Raw genomic sequence first — 19,453 nt, forward strand, 5'->3', positions numbered from 1 at the left:
GCCGCGGGGCTCGTTGTGCTTTCTGCGGGTCCCTCAAAGTCCGTGGGGAGATGGGGGCCTGGCGGCGGCGGGAGCACCGAGGTGCCCTGTCACCGCTTAGGGATCTGCGAGGGATCGGAAGGAATCAGGTCTGGCTCAGGAAGCGATGCAGAACCTCACGGGCTGTGTGTCTGCGCTGGCGCCGGCGTTTGCATCGAAGTCAGCGCCGATATTTTTGAGTTAAAACACCTCGCAGCTTGTTTTTTTGCAACCGTGCCCCTTTCTGCAGCGACGTGGCCGTGTAAGGACCGTGCTGTGCTGTGGGATCGATGGATGACAGTGCTCCCGCAGCACAGTTACAGCTCACTAATATTTTTTTTTACTGAGAACAGACTTCTAATGAGGTTATGAAACGAGCCTGTGTCACAGCTAAGTCCCACCCATTGCTGTGCTGCTGAGATAGGCCACCCATGATTCCATCCTGGGGAGACGGGGGTGACTGATGCAGCCCCCATCCAGCAGCTCCAGTGACACTCCCAGCCTCGGCTTTAGCTGTCAGCTTAGTGGCCTGATAACCTCCCAGTTTTGCTGACTTCTGACCACTAGAAAAAGAAAAAAGCCGTGTTTTTCTTCTTTTCTTTATCCAAGAAGCTCTGTCAGAGGGATAATGTGTGTCTGTGATAACTTCTTTCCAATTCTGGCATTTTCAGCCCTACCCAGAGGAGATAGTGAGTACCTGAAAAACATTCCTAAAAAACATCCCTGCTAAAGCCAAGCAGGCTCCAGTAAAACAGGGAAAAATAGGGCAGTTGTTCATTAGTTTCCTTCTGGTGAAAATAATCTCTAACACTTCTGTTAGAGATACATCTCTTTGTACTTGCAAATAATAAAAGCTTGAATCTGTAAAACACATCAGCAGTTCTTTGTAAGCACTGTAAAGAGGAATGGTTGTGCTTTGGAGGTGTTGTGCTTCTTGAAGGCAGCAGGAAGTTATTCTTGGCATTATCAGACTACCAAGATGATATTTCTTAATGTCTCTTTTTGCTCTCCATCCCTGAAATGATCATAAGGTTTTTCTTCAGTGTTAGAACACAGGCTGAATTCACCAGGGTGTAGAACATGCTGAAATAAGACCTGTGTAAGAACTGAATAATTAATGTACTTCAAGGGTTTTCTTAGTGAAAGTATGCAAACTGGAAGAATATTTTAGTCTCTCTACAGCCACTCTGCTTTGAGTGCTGTAAAACTATGGCCCAAGTATTGTGTATTTATTTATTTATGATGCTTTCAGTTAACCACCTGCTGGTTTTAACCACTGTGGGATTCCCGTTTGACTCCTTTTTTTTTTTGTTGTTGTTTTATTAATTGGTCAGAAATGTAGCTCAAAACAATTTCAAAGCTTTCTGAATTAATGTTACATATTAACAATGAAACAAGTGATCTGTGAAAAAAATAAGCCAGATATTAACCCACAGAAGTGGCAGAATTGCTCGACCCCAGTCTAACTCAGTTGGTCTCAGTTTTATTATTTTTGGCGAGTGTGTTTCTTCCAGTGAAGGTTCAGATCCTCAGTCACATTTCAATACATTGATAATAGGAGATCTCACACCTTGCAGATGGTCTGCGGAGCCCCAGATTTTAAAAAAACAACCAGTCCCACCCAAACAGCATGGTGTTACCTGGGATGTTTTGCATTCAGACCTCCTTTACAGCCCGGTGTTGGATGTGTGATGCACAGTTAGGAACCTCTCTGGCTTGTGGGAGGCCCAGCAGGCACGAGGCTGACTGAGCAGCTCCTGTTTGCAGGGGTAGCACAGGGGAAGGAGGGAGCCTGGTTTTTGGAATATTTGCACTTGCTGGGGTGGTTTGGCTGAAACAACTGTCTCTTCGATTCCATTTCTATTTCTTCACACAATAAAGTCAAATGTTCTTTTAAAGAAAGAGAGTGATGCTTATTCCTCTCTGTTTTCAGGGTGATGTCATACTTGGGACTAAGATATGGAAAACTGCGATGTGGTGAATTCTGTACAAGGAACCCCTTCGTCTTCTGCAGACTCTGATGGCAGAAACACCCACAGCTCTGCGTGTAATTTGAATTGTAACAGGTAATGTGCTGAAGGAAACACTAGCAAATGTTTTTATTATTCTTTTGGTTTTGCTTAGTTAGCATGCCTTCACAGTAATATTTGTATTAAGGTGAAATTTTTATTTCAACATGATGAGAGTTCCAATGTAAATTGAGTGTATAATTCTCTTCTGGCAGTCTAGCCTATGTAGTGTATTGTTTTGGCCACTGTGTTGCACACCTGACACAATAAATAATTATTTTTCCTCATGTTTCACCAGAAGTCCTTCATCCAATCCCAATGGAGTTTCTGGTTACTCAGGGAATACCAGGTCCTCATTAAAGCCTGATTCTGTTGAGCTGCTTGCCTCCTTTATGCAAGATATCCAGAACATTGGACACGCTGACTCGGAAATTGTGAGGAACTGTGAGGTATTTGATGTTAAGGTTTATTTTTAAAAGCTGGTATTAATGTATTTGCTTTGCATTTTTTTAAGATGAACCTAATGCTACTTCAGGAGAAAGACCTGCATATGTGTTTATTCTTCATGATGGGACAGAGCCTTTTACAATAAGGGAACTAATCACCTGGCTGGATTTTACTGCAATGTTATCGTAGTGTTTTACAATATTTTATCTTTATATCTTGGTGTTTTATAATATGGATCTGAATATTTTTTCCCAAAGTTACAATACTTAAAGATAGCAGGTTTTTGAACTGAAGAATTTAAACCATTAAAATTGTAGCACATTGAACTGGTCTGAAATTATCCTAGAAATTAGGAGGTTTTTTTTCTGAAACTGGTTCTGTTTCCATTTGTAAAGATGTGTAGGTGATTAGTTTGTTTCCAGATTTAAACCAACGCAAAAATAATGATGTAGTTTCAATGAACTAATTCTCCCAAACACTCTTTTGAATATTTTTTGTCCTTTTGTATTTCACATTTTTATCATTATTTTTAGTCATCATAAGGAACATCAGTTTTCCATACCATGGGCTTGTTCCTGCAGAATGTTTGAGCTTTCTGGCTGGGATCCATCCAAGTGTGTGTTGACAGATGCTTAATTTGGGTTCTCTTTAACACCTCCAGGAACAGAATATTGATGTCTGTGTCCCGTGTCCTGTGCTTCAAGCACCAGGGTCCATAAACATTAGCATCAAATAGCTTTTAAACATCAGATTTTGCCATGTTTCAGGAATGCTGTACATTTGATTTTTTTGAAGTTATCTTTTCTTTTAGTTTCCACTATGTAATTATGCATCATGGCCTTCAGCTGGATTGCTGAGGGAAAGACTTTCTTACTGAAGAGAATGGACAGAGGGGTGTTTAATTCTCAATTTTAGATTTGCCTGTAATTAATGGAACTGGAATCAACCTTTCCAGAATTTCACTGTTCTTTGCTGGCAGCTGTTCCTACTTTTAGTTTCCATTGATTGGCATGGTGGGGGCTGGATGTACTGTGGGGTGGGCAACCACAATGCTGTTATTCAACTTTGTGTTGTGTCAACACCCAAGTATAGGATTGCAAAACTATTTGTAGCCAGAGAAAAAGATAAGAGATGCAATATGGCTGTGCTTTAATTGTTTTACTTTGTGATTTAACAGACAAGGTGGCTACAGCTATTGAGACTGGTAGAAAAACAATGTCAGGAACAAATAGTTGCCCAGCAAGAGCAGTTCCACCATCAAATCCAAGTAAGTAATGGCTGTTCATGGAGGTAGATAAGGCTGAATGTTTTTTTTCTCCCCCTCCAACTCCACATTCCTCCAAAACAATGCAGAGAGGCAGTTAATTGAAGTGGATGACTGGAGTGCTGTTTAAAGGATGCATATTTGAGACAGCCTTGGCTAATTAACAAAGTAACTGGTAGGAACCATTTCAGAAGTGATTTGTGGATCATTTGTTTTCAGTTGTGTCGTTTTCACAAACTTTTGGTTCAGAATGTTCACATGATAATGGGATTTTATAGGTACAAGGTGGTTTTTATTAACTGTTAGACTGTATAATTTCTAATTTTGAGAAAATATAGCTTTCTTTTGATTAAAAATATTATACAACCTCTCATCCCCTCATCCAAACAGTATATAGCCTAGGAAAGCCATCACTGTAATAGCTGAACACTTCTTTCACCTTCAGTTGAACAGTCTCCTTTCTAAGAATGAAAAATAACCCATGTGAAGGTTCATATTTTTGCTGGACTACATTTATCCATTAGAACAGAAGAAATGTATATGTATATATAACAGACAGTAATACTATCAATATATAACGCTTAATATCCTCATCATTTTGGTTGCTGTTTTTCCCTTCCCTTTCCTGATGCCCTCCACACTAGTAGTAATCAACAGTTCCTGAACTGAATTAACAAGAGGTACTGTCCTTTTATCCTATCTCCTGTTTCTCCTGCTCACCTCCCCAACTTCCCCCCCTCCCTCTCATCTTGTTCTTTTTGTCCCACCAGTGTTTCCTTACCCTTGTATTTCCTTCCTCTTACTGTAGTGGTTTGATTCACTTGTTGCTGATCATAGTCTTTACTAATCCATTGTGTTGGCTTTGCTGGTTTTTGTCTTTTTTTAATAGGAAAGGCTACCTCTGGAAGAGCTGAGGGTGTGGTGTCAGCAGGGACTTACTAACTGCATGGATTGCCACACTAAACACAAAATCAACAGCTGTAACTGACTTGTGTGAATGCATTAAAGAAAATAAATGGAGCTATTCCAAACTTACACTGGTGTGCCAGTGACCTAGTGAAAACACTGAAACACATTCTAGTGAGAGTAATAAAAAGACACAAAACCAGTAATAATCTACTATTTGTGGTAGAATAGCAAGATGTTGCATCAGCACTGACATGATTCTGAGATCAGGTTTCCTCTGTGCTGGGTTTCAGGACCAATTGTGCTTATAAAAATCTTCATCCATATGAAAATAGGGATCAAAAGACCTTGAGTTCCTTTTGGAATCAGTGGGGTCAGCCCTTGGCTTATGTGATCTATGCAACAGAAGACAAGTGTGCCAGGGAGAAGCTGTCACTAGCTGTGGATCATCCCAAGATCAGACTTTATCAAAGAGAATTTAAAAACAAAATTACAATCCCAAACTTGTAGAAAGCACTTCTTATTTTTCCCATTTTCTTTCATCTCTTGGAATTATTTGTGACTATGCAAAAAGAAGTAAAAATGCAATTTAATTGGAATAGGAGCCTTTCACTTTCCCTGCACAGGGTATTAATGACAAAGATTAAATGTCAGCAGTGAATCTGATCTTCTTTTCCCCACTCCAGTTCTGTTTTTTCCCTTCTGTTCTCCCTTCCTTACCTTCCTGACAGAGTTGGATCACAGAATTAAAATACAAACAATTGCTGCAGTCATGATTGAAATCAATAGCAGAACACAAAACTTTGTAGTGGAAGGAAACTTAATCCCAAGTTTTTTGTTTGTTATTTTTGGCATAGAAGGACTGAGCTGGAATTCAATTGTTAGTTCTATGGCAAGTTAATCAAAAATCTGAGGCTTGATCCTGACTAGCATTACATGTAGGTTCCTCTGAAGTTAAGTCTTCTTTTTTATTTCTTACTTTAAGAGAATAAATCGTTTTTGTTCAATTTGTGCTTTCCAGTTGCTATTCACATATGAGTAATGTACAGTTCTGTGAAAAAACATGAGTTCCATGTCCTCAAAATTACTGCAGGTTTTCTTCTTTCTTTCTTTCCTGAGGGAATTAGTTTGAAATACGTTCTTGGAAACAGTTCTGTGCTCTGTCTTGTCATGTGCAAGAGTTGTGTGCTCCTGCAGTTCAGTAATCTCAATTGAACTCTGCAGAGGTGCTGGCCACGGGCACAAATGTGAAATCTCTTCACAGCCCTTGGCAAAAGCATGAATTACTTCTCAGAGCTGTTTCAGTATTGCCAGTGCACAACTGTAAAACTTAGAACTTAAAATTACTTAGCTGATATACAGAAATAAGTATTTTCAGACATTGTAGACAAAGGAGTAAGTGACCTGTTGAATCTGGTGATCCAGTTATAGGTTTGCTCCACTCCATCAGACACCAAAACAATCAAAAGGTAGAACTTTGTACCATATGAACCTGATAGCTTAATCTCTAAATTGGGTTTTTAAAGTCGAGTGTTATGCAAATAATCTTGCAGAGGTACATTATTCCTATTCTCATAATAATGGTTAATACTTAAATTAAAGCATCCTTGCAATCTTTAAAAATGTGTATCCAAGTGAAAAAGTGTTTCAGACCTAAGTTTAGGCAAACACCTGGATAGCTGGTATTTCTTTAGCTGGTTGGTAGGTAACTGTAGTTCTGAGGGCAATTAGTGAATACATTCATGCATGTTTTTTACATGAATAAATGACTACTGAGACTCGTAATTCACTGCATGGAATTAAGGATTGTTCCCATGGACATTTTACTGTTATGCACAGTATGTATTTATCTACTTTATGCATGAGATGTCTGCACATGAAAACTTGGAGTTACATGGAATAAGTACTCTAAATCTCCCACTAATAACATGAATCGAAGATGCATCAAAATAGGAACGTGATTTGTGGCAGGACCTCATGGGAATTGTGCCTTTTCCTCTGTGCAGCTGATTCAGGATGAGATAAAGCAGCTGGTGAGGTTGCAGAGCAGCACTCGGGGCGCCAGCAGGAGCCGGGGTTTGCCTGCCCAGCTCACGGACACCTTTCCATCCCTCCCGAGCCCAATGGGGATGCGCTCGGAGGCGTTTGAGGAGCAGGAGAGCATTGCCAGCCAGCTGAGATCCAGCGAAGGGGAGACGCAGCCAGAGGCCTCTGATGTGCAGCAGGATTGTGTGGGGAGCGAGGCCTCGATGAACAGCGGCTACGGCACCCTGTCCACCGCCGAGCTGAGCCCTGGGCAGCCCAGGCAGCAGGGCACGGACTGCATGGAGCACGCTGCCCACGGAGCGGGGCTGCACAGTGATGCAGCTGTGGGCAGAGCTCAGAATAAAAGAGAACTTTTAGCAAAAAAACCAGAGGAAAACTGTTCATCAGGAAGGAATGACATTTTAGTTTTTCCCGCTGAATTTGAATGTAAAGCCGATGAAGATGAGCGTGGGAAAAAAGCCAGGTAAGTGATAAGCTTCCCAAATGTGTTAATTTATTATTATAGACAATTCCCATTTAGTAAAAGCTGGGGGTCACCAGGAACATGTCTGAGTTGAATGGAACCTCTTGATATTCTGCTGCTTGGCAGATAAATACATTTATTTAGCCTGATGTTTCTGAATCATGCAGATCTGCATCTCAAGTGTTTAGCTGTTGCAGATGTGTTTGGGGGAAATACTTTAAGGTGTATGTGTGTGTTTCTTACCATCTAGTAAATCTCTAACATCATGGGCACAAAAGTTGAAACAAACCCAACCAAAAAGAGTAACTGCAGATGAAGAGTGTGTGAACTCTATGCAAGAAAATGAGAGAGTGAAGAAATTACCACTAGAGAACGTAAGTCTCTTTTTATTTCACTATGTTTTTCTAATGCTATTCTTAGATTACCACTAGAGAACGTAAGTCTCTTTATTTCACTATGTTTTTCTAATGCTATTCTTATAACTGGTATTTTTTCAGAGTTACAGCATGTTCTCAGTCAGCATATACTTTCATATTTTAAGCATTTGGGCTCCCATTCACATATTTAAAGTTCATGTGGGCAAAGTTTACTTCTTGGATCATTCCATATTTAGGCACATAGCTATTTTATCTTACTTTATTCATTGCCTAATTTTTGTCTTAACACATCCTTAAGTGGCACATGTTCTTTCCTTGTAGAGATAACGACCACATTCTCAGCTGAGGCCTCAGGTCATGGTAATTTATTGTGCCCTGTAATATTTGAAGGATCTTTGATTTCAGCTGGTGATGCCTCTTCTGGCACATGGGATTCTTTGTGTGTTAAGGCATTAACCACTTTGCTCAGGACAAAAGCACAGGCACATCTTAGGATATACCAGTTTAATTATGTGCCTTAGCTTAGTTCCACTTTTGGCTATGATTACCCTCAATATAAATTCTGTAGGTTTGGATCATGCTGTATAATTGTATTAAATCTCTTTGCTTAAAAAGACTAAGAACATTTACATGCGATTTTTAAAAATTATACCCTTGCTTTTTTTTCCCTTGCCTTGTGATTTTCCTTCTGAATTTGTTTTTCCATTGTAATTTTAGACAAACCTTACTGATGCTGCTTTGCCACCTTTTTACCTCAATCAACCGAAGGAAAGTCCGAATTCCGTAGTGTCAGAAGCTTCAGGTATAGTTAATTTCTTGTACCTAAATTTCCTTTCTTTTGAATTCTCATTTTTAAAACTCTTACTGGAATGCATCTCCAATAATTTCAGGGAAGTGAGGAGGATTTAAGCACTGACAAGCTTTGCTGTGGCATTAATTCTGCTTCTTGCTCCTGTTTTCAAACTGATGGCACCTCCTGTGTATCGCTGCTGGCAGATGTAGGACATGCAGCAGTTGGGTTTTTTTTTTCCAAATTTCTCAGCATTTCAAAGCTAAACCTGGTGTATAAAACTGTTTCATAATGGAATTACTGTTACTGTCATGGTAGGGTATCAAATATTAGCATCAATGGTGTGGTAATTACAGGAGTTCATGGTAATAGAGGCAGAATTCCTGTAAGCCAAGGACATGATGCAATAATTGTGTGACAAGAACAAAATAATGCAGTGTGTAACATGGTGATTCTTTAATTTTGGGGGGAGGGTTGCTTTTTTTGTGTTTTGGTATGGTTTGGCTCTGTTGTTCTGGGGGTATATATGAGGGGTGGTTGTTGGTGGGTTTGCACGGGTGTGGGAGTGTTGGTTTTTGTGGTTTTTTTATCAAAGCCAGAAAACTAATTCACATATTTTGATCATAACAGGGTGGATTCATTTCAGTAACAAACAGGGGCACAGAGATGCAGCCCTGCAAACTGTGTATAATTATTGCTTCTTCACAAGCCACTGAGAGAGGGACACATATAAGAAATTGAAGTGGGATTGAGGCTGTGTCTGTTCCTCTTGTGCCATCCTTCTTAGTCCTGGTAGTTTGTCTTTTTGCATGCTACAGAGTGCTGCACACATTGAAGAGTTTGTAGCATCTGGGATTATTCCTTGGGTGGTACCAGTTTTAAGTGCTATACTGGAATCATTAGAAATACAAGTTGGCGGTAAATGAGGATTTGCCCCTTGAACACCAAATCTGTGTGTTTTAACTGATTTATAGCTTTTGTTGCTGGTGCTGTGTGATGTGAGACTGATTATGTTGCCTGTGCTTTGCACTGAGATTCTTGTAACTCCTGGCCTGGTAACAAATACTCTAATGACATCCTTAAGCAGTGGATGCAAATAACTAATACAGCATTCTTGTTACTGACAAAATAACATTTTACTAATGGATTTTGGATTCTTGTTCTATAGCTGTGAGCTTGAAATTTGTAATTTTAATTTTATTTTGGTCTTTTTTTCTTATCAGGACTTTCATACTGGAAGTTAGATGAAAAGGAGATGTATCACACTTTACCAGAGAATTTCAGAAGTGAGTGTCCTGATGTTTTCTCCACAAAAGTATCACCAGTTCAGGTAAACTTGTACATGTTTAAAAGTTGTCATATAGTTTCTTGTCATCTTTGCTTTTTGCCTGTGATGGAAAGAACCAGCCCTCCAGAAGTTACATTCTCTGTGAGAACTCTTTTGCTATCTCAGTCTCTCATACCCTGGCTCTTCATTATTCCTGTACCCCACTAACCTCACTTGGAATTTACTGACCTTCTTTCGTCATTCTAAAGGAAATGTGTATAGAAGATGAAAAGTGACTAATATGTTAAAGGTGTATGTGCCTTGTTAAAGACCCTTTTTAAAGCTGGGTGCATTGAATAAAGCTGCCTGTTCTGAACTGCTTTATTAGCTAAACTCACCCCTGAACTTGCTTATCTCTATTGGGAGTGGAGGATTGTGTTCAGAAAAAGTAATGCAGCGATTTTGCCTGTTGAAGTTGTCTTCTGCTGATGAAAGGAAGTTGTCATCACTGAAGGATATTTATCATAAAAGACAAAGGGAAAACAAGCAGATGCCAGACCAGAGTTTTATGCCTTCCTCCCAGTCAAGTCACCCACCAGAGGTAACACTGATTTCTTTACTTCGCATCTCTCTTGAGGATATGTTGGGCTGGTTTCACATGGCTTGGCCCCTGCTGCCACCTCCAGTGTTAGGCTGGAACAGCAGTTTTAGCAGCTGAGGGATGAAGCTTGGGAAAGGATCCAGCTTGAAAGAACCTCTAAGAACAGCCTGGGCAGAGAAGCACCTTTGCTGCACAACCTTGAGGATGCCGCAGGGACGGATGTGCTGCTGCTGAGGCTGCAGCTGGTGAGCTGCACGTGGAACTGCAGTGGCAGGAGCAGGGTTTTCCTAGTGCTTCCCACAAGACAAGTTCATTCCACCCATGAAACAGAGCAGGCACAGGTTGTGGAAATGATTCTTTATCGTATCTGGTTTTTTATACAGGTCTCAGTCCTGTACATAACCCAGAAATGATGGCTGCTGTGTGACTGTATCATTTAGATAATTGATGAAGTGCTTTTGTAACCCTGCAAAGTTATTGTTTCAACACAGAAACAGACATCTTAGTCCTTCAGTTTGCATACCTGAAATTTCAGAGGTTTTCTAGGAAGCTGCAGATGTTGGGTATGTCCTTTATTAATGGAAACTTAGAAACTTAAGTTGCAATTGTTGGGAATGTGTATTGTCATTTCAGTGTTACAGGTGCCTTCATTTTATTTGTCACTACCAAATGATTTTAATAATATTCAGTATAATACCTGCAGTATGTTATATGGTTTACTGATGCCTTTAGATAAATTTTGTTCTTGTAAATGGAGTTAAATCACAACTTTTTTAGCATTGTAACTTATTTCCTAGATCTTGACGTTGGACCCAACCCTGCATATGAAACCAGGTCAGCAGAACCAGGGACGCTGTTTTTTCAATATTCCTGAAGACTCTACTCCCTTTTCTCCAGACTCTATGGCAGAGCCCGGTTTTCCAAGTCATTGTGACACAGACTCTTTCTCACAGACAAGTAATTCATCTCAGTTAGATGGTTCTCCAACACACCCTGCCAGCAGCAGAGCTGTGCGCTTGGACTTGTGGAGAAATCACCCCTTCCAAACTGAAAACAGGGCCAGCTCTCCCTTCCCAGTGGCATACAGGGATGCTGACAAGGATAATTTAGTCAACACTGAGGAGGAAGAAACACTGACTCTAACTCCATCTTCTGTTACTCAGTGTGCTGACAACAGTTTGCCAGATTACAGCCTTTCAGTGGCATCTGTTGAAGATCCTGTGGTAATGTCAAAGTAAGTAATTTTTTCTTTTTTTTGCAAGTCACAGAGCTGGTACTTTCATGAAAGAAATGAAACAACAGTAGTAAACCAAACAAAATATGTGAGTTCTCTTGGTCATGTCTCTTTAGACATAAAAATAAAAATACATCCTTCCCTCAAAGGCTGTGTGAGGGAGTTCATTTAGGCAGAAAATTTCAAAGTTCGGGGGGGGTTATGTTTTCCTCTTTGGCATCAAATGGTGGGAGAAGCACAGAATTAATGCACTTAGGAAAAATAAATATCCTCCATTTGCTGTTGAAGCTCCCATGATTTGCACATGGAAAAAGCAGGGCATAAATTCCATGTATGAGGGCTTGTAAAAAAGTAAAGCTTTGTATTGTGTTTGTATATATTATTTGTGTATAATAATCATAATATCTCTCTGCCTTAGATGACAAAGCTGTTTTTGCTTTAGCTTGAATGCAAGTAGAGTTTTGTAAGAGACATTTATATGCTGAGTTCGTTATGTGCCAATGAATCCAGCAGTGTATGGTCATGTGGATGGCTGGAATTTTTAAAAATTCTTATATTGAAAATAGGATTAGGCAGAACCTGAGGGAAAAACACGCTCGACACATCGCTGATCTGCGAGCTTACTATGACTCTGAGATACAGAGCTTAAAACAGCAGCTGGAGTCAAGCCATAGAACTGCTTCATCTGAGGACCTGAAGAAAATCAATCAAAGTCTTGCTGACAGGTGCTCTTTGTCCTTCTTGTCTTTCTCTTTACGTGGTGCTCTTTTTAAGACTGAGTATCCTTGTTTGGAGTATCTTGAAAAGTTTATGTGGCTCTTCAATTCTGAAGATTTCATGCATCTATGATACTAATATTTCCCTGTTAAGTATAAATTTTGCATTATTTAATGCAGTTGCTAAGTTGTGGCTGCCCCATCTCTGGTTAAGGGGTTGGACAGGGCCCTGAGCAGCCTCCTCTTGTGGAAGATGTCTCTGCCCATGGCAGAGGGGTTGGAACTGGATGAGCTTTAAAGTCCCTTCCAACTCAAACTGTTCCATGCTTCTGTGATGATCAGTTCACTATTGTTAGACAGCAAATGTGGTGTTTGGACCAGAGTTCTTGTTTGACCTGAATTTTGCTGGAGCCAGTACAAGCTTTCCTCAGGAATGGCTGGCAGGCAGAGGTACTCCTGAGCAATTTGTAATGAAATGATCTGTGTTGAAACATTGTGCTCTCCTGTCGTGCTGGTGAACATCACCCTTCTGTACCTTCCATGTCAGAACCACAGGAGACACAGGACCAGTCCTGAATTCATTGGTGGCTTTACCCTGGAGTCTGTGTGCCCCTGCTGTGTATTCCATTAGCTACAGCTTGGATGTTTGCTATACAGAGAATATTAATGTGATTTCTGTAGAATTACTGCCAGTCAAAATACATACTGCAAATTTAGACAGCTGAATACTTCACAGAATTGGTGTGTTCCCAGTTTCCTGCTCACCCCGCAGGGCACCACAGCTTTTCTGAGCAGAGACACTGCAGTGGCTGAAGATCGTGGGAGGAGATCACAGGCTGGGCACCAAAATTCATGGGGATGCTTGGGGGAGGAAAAAAGGCTGTAGAATGTAGATTTATTATTTGAAGATTTCAAGAGATTGGTTTAATCTGTGTGTTATAAATAGGTGTGACCAGTTAGATGCAGCTCTGAATGAAGCAAGTGCTCGCATAAAAGCCCTCGAAAATAAGAATAATGTGCTAGAAAAGCAAGTGGTAAGTGTATGTTCTTAATTCAAGTTGCTTTTTAAGTAAAAGGGTTAAAGAATGAACTTTTTCATTAATAAGCTGATCAGTGTTTCCATACTTTCTTTATTTTTAGCATTTCAACCTTTCCCTTAATGTATAACATCAGCCCATGTTACATAGTGACTTTCCTGTCTGAGTTTCTTAGGATTCCCTACTTGAATCATCATGACTTTTGCTCATGAACTTTTTTCCATGTTAGCAGGGATCAAACAAAGTCTCTAAGAGTGAAATACTGTAATGTGTTTATCACCTTTCTCTTTAAATTTTCTTTATTTATTTTGTTTTAATTATTTTCTTATTAGAGCTGTGATAGAAGAAATCTCACCTATGCTGGGGCAAAAGTACTCTCTCTGGGTGTATTTGCAGCTTTTCTAGCTAGGCCAGACCTGTTTGCTTGTGCATAAATTAATGCATAGCTGCATTTAGTAGTCAAAATGACACTGTCATGAAAGTTGGACACTTCGTCATCAAAGTTAGACACCTGCAGAGACTAATTTGACCTTCTTTAGACATTTTTCTATACTGGAAAGTAAGTCAGTCAGATGGACTGGAGGCCTCACCTCTAGATATTTTAAATCCTATAAAATTCATGCATTTTTGGAGGGTTTAGTCTTTATTTTCATTCTTTCTAAGTCAAAGAAATGAGCAAAAATCTTGTATAGTTTATATACAGGTATACCCTTGCTTTCTGTGCAGATGACTTCAGATTATTCTTTGAACTGAAATAAACAATCTGCCAGGGAATAAGAATGTTTTAAAGTTCTAAAGAATGTTTTCTGTCCTCCAGGCAGATTGGAGGGAGCGTTTCTGTGCCATCAGTAACACTTCCAAAGTCCTGCAGGAGCGGCTCGAGGAAACGCGCGCAGCCCACAAGGAGAAGGACAACACCATCAGCCGCCTGAAATCGAGGCTTAAGGAGCTGGAGGAGGCTTTTGAGAAGGCTTACAAGTTATCTGACAATAAAAACACAAGGCTCCAGGAAGAAAACAAAATGTTTCAAAATGTGAGTAAGAAAATGGACGATGGTGTTGGCAGGGGCACGACAGCAAGTCCTGGGTGTGAAAAATACTCTGAGTTTACCACTGGAAAGTCTTAATGCTCAACTAAGGAAACAGAAATGACTCAGCTGACTCCTTACTAGGCTGGGTGTTGGGGGGCACTATGGACCTAAAGGATATTTAAAACCAATTATTGAAGGCAGCAGGTGTGCACTCGACGTGGTAACCCTTGCAAAAGTCTGTCTCAGGAATTTTATTACTCTAAGTGCTCTTAGTTAATTTTATTTTTGAAGATATGACATGAAATTATTTTGGAAAGTCATTTTCCTCTCTTAAGCTTGTTGCAGATGGACTAAACTTTTCATACCTCATCCCAACGTGCTGAAACTGTTCATTGTGTATGATTTTAGACTGAATCAAAGGAGTTGTTCCTCTGATTCTTCAGGAAAAGCTTTATGGAATGCTTAAATGGATTGGCAGAGTGGGTATTGGCTGGAAAAGCTATTTCGTGCTTTAACTTCTTTTTTACAATTGAAATTTCAAAAGACAAAGTCACTTTTAAAGTCACTGAGGAATGTTACTGGTTCATTCATTCCGTTTCTTTAGAGACAAATAATTTGAAAATTAGAAATACGTTCTTTAAGTAGCTGTCTCCTCTTGTCCTGTCTATAACTTTTTGTTCCAATTAAAAGATGATAAGAAGAGCTTAACAAATACTATTAAAGTACATTTTGTATCCCCTGTAATGCTTCTGCATGTGTTAGACAAGCTGTTGAGATGATTTTACAGCAGCCAACAAAACTGTTAATTGGCTGTGGTCTCACTGTGGGTTTGTGTGTTCTTTTGTTTTGTTTTAGCTTTTAGGAGAATACGAATCCCTTGGAAAAGAACATGAAAGAGTAAAGGTAGGCACACACTGGTTAATTAAAAACCCAAACATGCAAACTTTGTGATAATGTGCCACGGAATTAGCTGAATTAAATATTTTGAAAAAGCTCAAAGAGAAAGATCCGTATTTATCTGTACTGATAACTTCCTTGTTCAGAGTCCTGGAGGCAAAAGGAAGGAAACTGGAATCTATTATTTTCCAGTCACAGACAGCAAAAATACTGCAAAGTCAAAGCCAAAGAAATTAATGGACCCTTTGAATAGGAAGATGTATTTAATGTATTTGTTTTCAAGACTGACGTGGAGTTACTTGGGCTTTATTTAATGCACTTCTGTAGTTTCTGGGTTTTTTACATTTTTCTTTGTGTCCTTATAGGATACGTTAAATACAACTGAAAACAAATTGCTTGATGCAAACACGGAGATTTCTGATTTGAAAAGGTAACTGTGAAACTTATTATTGTTTTAACAATATGAAATACAACCTGTGGCCTAAACAACTTCTCCTAGAGTGTGAGGGTTGTAGATCTTGCAATTTTAATTACATTTTATGAAGAATTTCATGTTGCTTTATGTTGCTTGTACAGACTAAAAATCTCATTAATTTAGGATATGCATTTTTTTCTACTCCCTCTGCCTCCACAGCAGTATCTCCTGGTCCTGTCTTGCTGGCCAGATTACGTGATTTATTTAACTTCAAATTCAAATACATATTTATATCCATATTTAGGCAAACAGAGATACATAGACAGAAACACAGCAATTGCTCTTGTTCTCCTGCTTCATCCAGAATATCTGAATAAAAATGAGCAAACTCTTAAGAAATATGATGTTTCTTTTATGCCATTTAAATCATCTCATAATGCATCTTTTTTAGGACAATTTTAAAGCTTGAAGCTCAGCTCAAGCAGGTGGAACATGAAAATACACTAAAACTTCGCCATATAAGTGAAAGTCGTGTAAGAACCTCTTGTGCCAAGTAAGTGAATATTCAAACATGAAAACAATGTGTTTTGGAACAGCTTTTAACATGTTTGGCTAAAAATGGATCAAGATGAGGTCACTCCATGGGCTAAAATGGATTAAACACATGTGATGTAATCCAGAGATTTGATGTGCCAAGAAATTATTAAACCCAAATAAATACTGTGGATAATGTATCTCTGACTTGGCAGACTGTCCCTTCTTCCCTTCCCAAATGAGTGTTTGCTAGGTCCCAACTGCTCTGCTGAATTCCTGTACTCCACAAAGATCTTGGGAATACAATCTCATAGTCTGATTAGACATTGGAGGTTTTCTTTGTGTGTCAGTGGTGTGAAAGGCTGATTCCTGCTTGGTATGGTTCTAAGTATAGTCTGTACAGGTATCCTGAGAGTAGAGTGGAAGTTCAGTTAGAATGAATACTCTGGTTTGAATTGGGAATTTATGTTAAAGAAATTCAAGTTGATCTGTGCTCTGGTTTTATTTGTTTGTTGTTTGAGGGACTTTTTTATGTTTTAAAGGCCTGGAAAGCTTTTTCCCCCTTTGGTTTTTATTACTCAGTTATGGCTTGTTCAGTGTCTTTCCCATCTCAGCACTGATGCTGTGGAGCCCAAAATGACAATTCATGTGATTTGGGGATGTCCATTTAGATGTATTGAACAGGAGTACTTTGGGGAGATTTAAACATTGATGATTACAAAGATGGAAATAATTTATGTATTAAAATATTAGAGGGACAGATTTCTGCTTAAAGCTCTTTTATGAACCAGACCCCTCAACAATGAAGAGAAAAAGGAAGACCTGGACATGGCAGACCATGTTCATCAGGGAGGGGGACCCAAGAGCCAATATGGATTTAGAAGTTAATCTGTCTCTAACTGATCTCAGAGGCTCAAGGAAAGCCTCATTCCAATTGAATGCCCAGCAGGACAGATTTACAGAATAGCGCCTATAGGTCATAGCTTGGGTAAACAAGATCCTTTTTTCCTAATTATCTTCTTTCCTGTGTATAGAAATCACATTTTTCTTTTGATAGTTCAAGATAATAATATACTAATTGATGCTTGTTAGTTAATATTTATCACTCTCAGGTCATCAGTGCTGGTTTTTTCTTGTTTTTTCTTTTTTATTATTCTAATAATTGTTGTCCAAAGGAAAGCTGAGATCAGATGCTCTGAACTACTGCAGTAATCTCCACCAAATGTTTTCATTTAATTAGTTGAGATCTACTTGCAACCCAAACCTTGGGCTGAGTAAGCAGCATTAAATTACAGGAAGATCTTTGTGGAGCTCTGCATTCTGAGCATATTGTGTAATTTAGACTGAAACCTCAACATATGATTTTTTTTCCCAAATATTTTATTTTTACTTTACAAGCATGTTTTAAAAAGCAGTTATTTTTTCCACAGTATTTACAAGTTTATTGTATATTCGTTTCTGTTTACTGGAATAAATTGCAGATTTTTCTTAAAAAACAAAGCAGAAACAAACAAAAAAACCCAAACTCCAAAGCTTTTCATAATTTTGAAGCTTTTTATTCCCACAGCAAGTTGGGAACTCCTGATGTCAGCAGGAGAAAGTGGTTGATACCAGGAGCTGAATATTCCATTTTCACTGGGCAGCCTTTGGAGGGCCAGGAAAGCCCCAAAGACAACAGGTTGGAAGAAACCTATATTCCTCCCAGGTGAGTTGGTTTCCTTCAGTGCCCACGATGATGGAAAGTGGAACACTTCTAAAAAGTAATAAAGTGGAACACTTAAAAAAATTTTATCCAGAATTGACTGGATTCATGTTTCTAGATTTTGCACCTGTTAAATAGAGTTCTCAAAAAATTTGGCAATGCTGTAGGTGCTATAAAATTCCTTAAAATTCCTTAAAATCTTCATTCCCTCACCTGCTGTGACACAAACAGGAGCAGCCTTCAGCACATTCTGTGAAGGAGCAGAAATCCTGCCCTGCCTCTTGTGCTGCTCTCGGTGTTTGTGTCCAAAGCTGCTCTGGGTTTGGGCACCGTGTGCTCTCTTGTACTGAGTGTGAGCTGTGGCACTTGGCTTCTGCTTTCCACCAGTGGGAGGCTTCAGGTGTAACTTGGGAGTTTGTCTTCTTATTTAGAAGTTTCTAAAGCCTTGTCAGGACGTAGTTAGTTCTGAGAACAGGTTGAGCCACCAAATTAAACTCGCACTGTTCAACTTTAGATTCCTGAATTGACTCTTAACACAACCCTCTGGGGTTCTTGGCTGAAATTAAAAGCATCCTTACTGAAAATCTTAAACTAAATGTCTTCATGTTTTTGTTTATTCTGTTCATGTTTGGGTATATGTAATACCCAAAATACAAAACTTGATCTTCTTTTTTTTCCTTCCACCACCTCACATTCTTTAAGGCATCATTCTCCTCCGGAAAAAGACTCCTCACAAGAAGATTCTTCAACAAACACAATAGAAAAGAAAGAAAATGAGATGTCAGAAGCACCAATTATAAAAGCCTTTAAAGAACTTGAAGAAGGAAAAGTATTTAAAGATTGGGGTACACAGACAGAAAAAGAAGATGCACCAGCTAGTAACTCTTATTTTTGTATTTCCTGAACATGTCTTTACTGGCTTTTCTTTGTTTGCATGTCTTCTGGCTCTGGTATTCTCAGCATTCAAGTCCATCAGGCTTCAGTGATGGAATAAAAACAGTTTTAGCATGCAAATTTTTGGGGTTCTCCTAAGAAAATTCGAAGTTAGATATCTAAGTGATTTGTTTAGAATAGGGGGAATGCAGAGGTTGTTGTTAGGTCTCAAGCTGGAGACTAGTTAATGTCCCCTTTTCTAAGAATATCTCAGTCTTTATAAACATGTTAATGGAGTCCTAACAAAGCTCTGGCTGCTGTACATCCATTTTAGTTTCCGTGGTGGTATATGGGAATGGTATTAAGGAAGTGGGAGTGCACTGAGCTGTTGTAACAACACTGATTCAGAGAAAACATTGAGTCTTTCTTAAAAGCTTATATTCTGAGCCTCAGGCAGGTCCTCCAGCCTTTCCCAAAAGACACTTTTGGCCTGATTTCTACTGTTTCTCTATTAAGCAGTATTACTCAGCATCATTTCTCCCTCACACACTGCAGAGATCCTTTTTCATGAGTTAAACTGTCTGATCCAGGAGTAGGAAGAGAGACTTGAGCTAAACAGCACAAATACATTGATGTGAGGGAGAAAAAGCTGAGTTCGGGGGAATATTTGTGAGTTCTTGTGTTGAAAATAATTGATTAATATAACAACTTCTTTTCTTTTAATTAGAACCATCAACTCGACGTCAGACTGTTGGGTTTGTAGAACCTTCTTTGGTTGCAAACCGATCTCCAGAGAAAGGGAAAGACCAGCACAGACCCAAGCGGTT

General features: G+C 39.2%; 1 protein-coding gene across 1 annotated transcript in view; it reads left to right on the forward strand.

The window, feature by feature from the left end:
- Window positions 1–730: 730 nt before the first annotated feature.
- Window positions 731–19,453, forward strand: part of MPHOSPH9 (M-phase phosphoprotein 9) — a 23,042-nt gene continuing 4,319 nt past the window's right edge. Inside the window, exons 1-18 of the mRNA XM_008634147.2 lie at window positions 731–2,084; window positions 2,326–2,476; window positions 3,652–3,741; window positions 6,651–7,153; window positions 7,404–7,527; window positions 8,248–8,332; window positions 9,544–9,650; window positions 10,063–10,188; window positions 10,986–11,422; window positions 11,989–12,147; window positions 13,085–13,172; window positions 13,993–14,208; window positions 15,061–15,108; window positions 15,468–15,532; window positions 15,969–16,070; window positions 17,619–17,756; window positions 18,456–18,631; window positions 19,354–19,450. Coding sequence (XP_008632369.2) covers window positions 1,978–2,084; window positions 2,326–2,476; window positions 3,652–3,741; window positions 6,651–7,153; window positions 7,404–7,527; window positions 8,248–8,332; window positions 9,544–9,650; window positions 10,063–10,188; window positions 10,986–11,422; window positions 11,989–12,147; window positions 13,085–13,172; window positions 13,993–14,208; window positions 15,061–15,108; window positions 15,468–15,532; window positions 15,969–16,070; window positions 17,619–17,756; window positions 18,456–18,631; window positions 19,354–19,450 — 2,819 coding nt within the window. The 5' untranslated portion in view covers window positions 731–1,977. The remainder of the gene's footprint in view (window positions 2,085–2,325; window positions 2,477–3,651; window positions 3,742–6,650; window positions 7,154–7,403; window positions 7,528–8,247; window positions 8,333–9,543; window positions 9,651–10,062; window positions 10,189–10,985; window positions 11,423–11,988; window positions 12,148–13,084; window positions 13,173–13,992; window positions 14,209–15,060; window positions 15,109–15,467; window positions 15,533–15,968; window positions 16,071–17,618; window positions 17,757–18,455; window positions 18,632–19,353; window positions 19,451–19,453) is intronic.

The sequence above is a fragment of the Corvus brachyrhynchos genome, unplaced genomic scaffold (genome assembly GCF_000691975.1).
Source record: "Corvus brachyrhynchos isolate BGI_N302 unplaced genomic scaffold, ASM69197v1 scaffold114, whole genome shotgun sequence".
NCBI lineage: Eukaryota > Metazoa > Chordata > Aves > Passeriformes > Corvidae > Corvus > Corvus brachyrhynchos.